General features: G+C 34.8%; 1 protein-coding gene across 5 annotated transcripts; it reads right to left on the bottom strand.

The window, feature by feature from the left end:
* LOC113064406 (cyclin-dependent kinase 9) lies at positions 1-6,045 on the bottom strand. 5 transcript variants are annotated; one of them, XM_026235215.1, is made up of 9 exons: positions 5,915-5,930; positions 5,626-5,739; positions 3,890-4,014; positions 3,289-3,370; positions 3,106-3,196; positions 2,620-2,786; positions 2,331-2,502; positions 2,104-2,252; positions 1-912 (listed from the first exon to the last, which is right to left on the bottom strand). In XM_026235215.1, exons 4-9 carry the CDS (start codon positions 3,307-3,309, stop codon positions 547-549), a joined length of 966 nt encoding a protein of 321 aa, XP_026091000.1. In that variant the 5' UTR covers positions 3,310-3,370; positions 3,890-4,014; positions 5,626-5,739; positions 5,915-5,930; the 3' UTR covers positions 1-546. The 5 variants fall into 5 exon arrangements, with proteins under 5 accessions (XP_026091000.1, XP_026090996.1, XP_026090997.1 ...); XM_026235211.1 differs by lacking the exon at positions 3,890-4,014 and having other exon boundaries at positions 5,910-6,045; XM_026235212.1 differs by lacking the exon at positions 3,890-4,014 and having other exon boundaries at positions 5,626-5,762; positions 5,910-6,026.
* Positions 6,046-6,552: the final 507 nt, after the last annotated feature.

The following is a 6,552-nucleotide window of genomic DNA, read 5'->3' as shown; positions in this document are numbered from 1 at the left end:
TGGGAAATGTGAGAGTTTTTATTGGTGTATGATACTTACAAGTAACTTATACACCAATATCTCAATCCAACACAAACACACGATCTCACAAATAAAAACATCTTTTAAAAAAATAAAAATAAAATCTGAAAAGATCAGGTGTTTAAATAATAGTTGCTGGTTCTCCCAGACTAACTTAACATTTTCAGAAGTATTTTCAATGTGAAAAGCAGACTTTTTATAGGATGTACTATACTGAATCTGTGCTTGAAAACATTAAGTACACTTTTTTTTGTCCCACAATGCAGCATAATAAACTCACGCTGTCGCTGGATCAGCACAGTATGGATTAAGCAGATCATATCACTGGGCTCATCAGTATTTTTTGAGATTTAGATAAAGCTTCTGTTAGTGCAAACACTAAACAAGAACTATATTTGCAAACACTATATTGTGATGTAGCAATAAGTTGAAAGGGTCTTATATTCTGTAATCGGACCACTAAAGTTTCCTCCTATTCAATCAGAAGTCTCTCTCTCCGTGACCAATCACAGCTGGCTGTTTTAATCAAAACACTCTGTCGAACTCTGATTGGCTGGTGGTGGCAGCGTTTCTGTTCTGATTGGCTGGCTGTTGGGGCATGTGTCCTCTTCTGCGTGGCGGCGCCAGGAATTCAAACATGGAGGTGTTGTGTGTGGACAGCATGTTTTTGAGGTCAGAGGGCATGGGGTCGGACCAGAAGAAGTCGTGGTTGAGAGCATCATCGCTGTCTATTCTCTGAGCTGGATCCAGAACCAGCAGTCTGTCGATGAGGTCCAGAGCGTACGGGTCTTTCACATAAGCCTTCAGTCTGTCCTTCACCTTACGCTTCTGACCTTTAGGAAGCTCCATCTTCTGATACAGCTCATACTTCTTATCCACACCGGGCCAAACCTGAGAATAAAGATAAAAAATTAAAACAAGTAAACTAGACTCAACCATGAAACGAACTTAGATGCATGTTTCTGCAAATGTTTGTACTCATTTTGAGTTAAATAGACGTATATATATATATATATATATATATATATATATATATATATATATATATATATATATATATTTTTTTTTTTTAAATGGATTAAAGTTTTTGTAATCATTTTGTTAGATATATGCATATACATATTAAGCAAATTCAAGATTTATCTTAGCTTTTTGTAAAAATTTTATGTCAATATGTAAACAAATACATCTGAAAAATGTAAATTAATTTAAGTGACATACTTAGCGTTTTGTACTCAATTAATGTTAAATATTCAAAGGGGGAAAATATAGGCAAACAAATAAGTAACGTTTTTATGTTTTTTGCACTTATGTTAAACAACTGCATATAACAAAATCAACAGAATCAAGTTAATATTTACACTTTTCGTACTTGTGTTAAAAAAAGATTGAGATTCAAGATTCATATTTATGTTTTTGTCCTGATTTTATGTCAATGATGTATGACTTCAATTGTGTGCCTTTCAGAAGCTTGAGTTCTGCAAATGATCATCACAAAGAGGCACAAGATCGATTTCACAGTCCTGTTTCCTGCCGGTTGAACTTAATTCAAAGAAACTGTTCTGAGGGATTTTTACCATCAACACTTGACCAACAAGCAACACTTTCTACTCTCTTTCTATTCTGTTTTTCTATTATTTAAAAAAAATAAATGTTACAAGCAGTGTGCTTGAATAAATGGGACTTGTCACAGAATCTTTTTGTTGATTTTTGTCTTCATTTATACGTTTCTTCAGATAAAAACATCTGTTAAACTGTTAACTGTCACTCACATTTTTGAATATAGACTTGAAAGTGCATGATCCAAACCTACATTTTTATAATTCATGACTGAAAACATTTAACATGATTTTGACGTTGCATTTTCATGGTAATGCAATGTTTGAATTTAAATTATTAAATGTAAATATTTGCAAACAAATAGGGAAAAAAAATCTTACCACAAAATGAAAATAAACGCAGAAGTAGAAGTCACTTTAAGAAAAAATTTGAACATTGGATCTAAACAGTAATCTGTCTCATCATCTGTGATCTGATCACTCAAAGCAGATCCCGTGTGTAAAGTGTGCTTGTGTGTGTTACCTCAGGAGTAATAGAGCCACACAGCTGACTGATGAGTGTGAGCTGGTGCTGTTCTGTGTTGCCCTGCATGATGGGGCTTCTGGTCCACATCTCTGCCATGATACACCCTCCACCCCACAGATCTATGGGAGGCCCATAGTCTCGCTCACCTAAAAACAAAAATAGACAAAGTGAAAAAAAAAAAACATTATACCTAATAACAAGTGTTTCAACTGGGGTTCACTTACCCAGCAGTAGTTCAGGCGGTCGGTACCACAGTGTGACGACCCGGTTTGTGTAGCGGTTCCCCTGACTGTTCTTAGCCAAACTAAACGCCCTGGCCAATCCAAAATCAGCCAGCTTCAGAACGCCTTCTCTGGTGATCAGAACATTAGCTGCTTTCATGTCTCTGTGGAGGATCTGACACAAACACACAAAATACTTTAAACATCACAGAGACAAATCTGAGCCTGTTTCTTAGTCATATTTACATCAGATAATCTGGAATATTACCAGGCAAACTGTACGGTGTCTCACCTTGTTTCTGTGTATGTAGTAAAGTCCGTTCAGCAGCATCTGCATCACCTTCTTAATCTCAGCCAGAGTGAATTTAACATTAGCATTGCTCAGCAGTCCAGCGAGGTCGTGCTCACAGAAATCAAACACTAGATAGATGCTGCCCTTGTACCGGTTAAACTGAGTGGCTGGAGGGAAAGAGAGGAGAAAAATAAACATTTATAAGAAATAATTAAACTTAATATTGTACAAATGTCTCCAATAAGACCTTCGATGGACAGATTGATATTAATCACACCTGCTTGACAAACTGATTAAATATTTCAGCAGAGTAAAGCAAAAAAAAAAAGGGTTTATAATTTTTAAAACTCATTTAAATGAATTTTCCAGGTATACCTTGATAATTCCAGATTTTATGCTAAATTTCCATGTCAAAATAGCAGCTGTATATCTTATGACAGCAGATACACCACAGAAAGACTTAATAAAGACTGTGTAGGTCTTCACCTTTTGTCCTGCAGATCTCAATGAGGTTCACCACATTCTCATGTTTGAGCAGCTGTAGGATCTTGATCTCCCTCAGAGCTGTGATGGGAAACTGAGGGGAAGAACACAAAGCTGTACTTTTAATCAAGAGTCCAATGATCGTGTAACTTGATTTCCATGTAGGATGAAGCTTTATGTTCTCACCCCTTCTTTCTCATTCTCCATAAGTACTTTTTTTAAAGCCACCACCTTCCCCGTCTGTCTGTGTTTGGCCTTGAACACCTCCCTACAGACAGAATACATCACTGAATCACCGAAACACTGGTTACTTCTAAACCAAAATATACATGAGGTTCAAAAAGATCTGGTTACATCAAACCGGATATCACAAACTGCTTTGTTTTGAACTCTCACAACAGACATGGAAGAGAAGATAATGCTGAATAAAGTCATAGTTTTTGCTATTTTTGGACCAAAATGTATTTTTGATGCTTCAGCAAATTCTAACTGACCCTCTGATGTCACATGGACCTTTCTGGACATGAGGTTAAGGTAAACTTTATTATTCACCAGTAGGAAATACATGGACAGTAGACCGGACACACAGCTTCAATGGAGGGACTGAAAGCTCTCGGACTAAATCTAAAATATCTTAAACTGTGTTCTGAAGATAAATGGAGGTCTCACAGGTTTGGTACGACATGAGGGTGAGTTATTAATGACATAATTTTGATTTTTGGGTGAACTAACCCTTTAAAGGAACAGTTCACCTCAAATGACAACTTGCTTAAGATGATGTACTCACCCTCAGACAGTCCAAGAGTTTTTTTCTTCATCAGAACAGATTTGGATAAATTTAGCATCACATCCCTTGTTCTCCAATGGACCCTCTGCAGTGAATGGGTGCCGTCATAATGAGAGTCTAAACAGCTGATAAAAAAAAACATCAAAATAATCAACAATTAATCCACACCACTCCAGTCCATCAGTTAATGTCTAGTGAAAAGCAACATGTTTATAGGAAATAAATGTATATTAAAACAATTTTACCTTTAAATAGTCACATAATCTATAATAACTAAATATTTTGTACGTTTTTCAGATAAATAGTTTTTGATCTGTGCATTATTTCTCTGCTGTTTGAGTCCTTTTTTATTCATTTTTTTTCCGGAGAAAACAATATTATGTATAGAGGAATCGGTCTGAAGTTAAAAACATGTTGATATGTTTCTTTCCTTTTTTTTTTTTTTACTTCAAGACATTCATTGATGGCCTGGAGTGATGTGGATTACTGTAATGTCTTTATCAGCTGTTTGGACTCTCATTCTGACGGCACCCATTCACTGAAGACGATCCATTTGTGAGCAAGTGATGTGATACCAAAGTCCTTTTGCTTACTTTTGTGTGGAAATTCATCAAGATACAAATCGGAGATTACACAAACCACTCAAATATGCAATAATTTACATTTTTGAAGAGCTGATTTTGTTCTTAATGTTTTGTAAGATCAAGGTTTCTGACTGTCAAACGAGATGCACAGAGATTTCTGATAAAGCATGTTTTATTAACTTTATTTGATAACAATTTATAACTGTAACTGTACAATTAAACAATGTAATTATGGTAGGTTTGCATTAATTAAAAGATCGCTGTTTGCATTCATGTGTGTTTTTATCAATGTTTATTTGTTTTGTGAAAGATCTGCAGCATAAATCATTATCCGAGCAGCGCAGGTATATTGTTATTTTTTTGCATTAATTATCAGATAAAACAGATATTTAAATTAGTCATGTATTAGTTAATTGTGTAAAATAATAAAATATGTTGTGAAAATAATGATGAAACAAACAGATGTATGTGTACAATTGAGAAATGGATACTTATGAAGATAAATTGCAGCCCATGTCTCACGAGGTAAATATTTCATTTAAAAAAATCAATGTAATACAAACATTTTCGAGAAATAAATAATTTGTACATTTACATAATTGATAAGATAAAAATACATTATGTAGCTGTGTATACACACGAGTTCAACTTTCATTTCAAGTGTATTAAATTCATTCACCAGATCCAAACATACACAAGTTTCAAATCCACTGGCTCAGTTAACATTTACAGTATAGTAATAATGGCAGTGTATATGTTATTTGCATTTGAATTGATATTATAAATCATGTAAACATATAGAAGGTAATATTTGGATTTCCCCGGTTCTCAGCACTGACGTTTAGCACAACCGGAAATATCTACGCACACACTCGCAAGACCGGAAATCCAAGATGGCGGAGATATGAAACTAGCCCATGTGAGGATTGAGGAAGTGTCATGTCTCTTATAAATTGTGGTTATAGTAAATTTCTCTAAATCATGAAACATAGCCTATCTACATCTTGGATGACCCGAGAGTACATTTTCAGCTTATTTACATTTTTGGGTGAACTATGAAAATCACATCAACCACTGTTTTCCTGCCAGGGGATTACAGCAATAATAAACATCAAGGTTAAATATGAATTTACCAAAACACCAAATACTCACCCAAATGTGCCCTGGCCGATCTTTCCCAGCTTCTCATATTTAGAGAACTCATCACAGAAGGGAAACTCGACCCCATCATAGTATTTAGACATGATGGCGGCCTCTCTGTCCGGCCTGGACACACATTACAGGCATAACTGTTTAAAACACGACGAAAAGCTCCGTTTACCTTCTGACGTTCTTCCTTTGAACTCATTATAACGACAAGACTCTTAGATGTGTTAAAGAGAAGCAAAATCGAGTTTTTAACACTTTCAATTACTGATAAGAGAGAGAATATTAACCTTACGGGTTTGTCGAGCTGCATCCTTGCTGTTCCTCTGCGGTCCGCAGGACGGATTCAACCTCGGCAAGAAAACACTCTAGCGCCACCTGCAGCCCGGAAGATCAGCGGTTACTACACAAAGCTACTCTACAGTCAAAAGGTAGTTTAAAACATTTTTATTTTTCTGTAGATCGAATCTATTGGTTCAAAACGATTTTTGCACATCAACACCATACTTAATCTATTACTAATTATTAATTAATGCCACATAAATTATGTCATTAACCAAACTGGAAATTAGAATTTATATATAATAAATATTAAAAGTATTATATAATACAGACAGAGAATTCAATTTTTCTTTTTATTTACTTTCCATCTGTTATACACAGCACTCGAAGACTTTTAATAGCACCCTTTTACACTTTAAGACAAGATTGGTATAATATTTATTGGTCAAAATACATTTCTAGTCACATTATTGCTATATTAATTATCCAGTCTTTCATTTATAACAAATTATCCCAAAACCAAGTTACCATATTCAAAAATGCAAAGTTGTATTTGAAAATACTACAATACATAAAATGCTACAAAAAATTAAGTCATATTTGACAGTCCATTTGTATACATCTCCAGTTCCGTAATGTATATACACACAC

Source organism: Carassius auratus, chromosome 46 (assembly GCF_003368295.1).
Source record: "Carassius auratus strain Wakin chromosome 46, ASM336829v1, whole genome shotgun sequence".
Taxonomy (NCBI): Eukaryota; Metazoa; Chordata; class Actinopteri; order Cypriniformes; family Cyprinidae; genus Carassius; species Carassius auratus.
Note: the sequence above shows the minus strand (reverse complement) of the source record. Positions and strands in the feature narration are given on the sequence as shown.

What these genes read in the sequence shown, in the direction of transcription:
- LOC113064406 (XM_026235211.1), bottom strand. Translation starts at nt 5,932, where the DNA reads ATGCAGCTCGACAAACCCGTAAG. An exon ending in TGGAGAATGAGAAAGAAGGG is followed by an intron (nt 3,197 to 3,288) that starts GTGAGAACATAA and finishes TCTTCCCCTCAG; the next exon opens with TTTCCCATCACAGCTCTGAG. An exon ending in GTGGCTCTATTACTCCTGAG is followed by an intron (nt 913 to 2,103) that starts GTAACACACACA and finishes CTTTATTCTCAG; the next exon opens with GTTTGGCCCGGTGTGGATAA.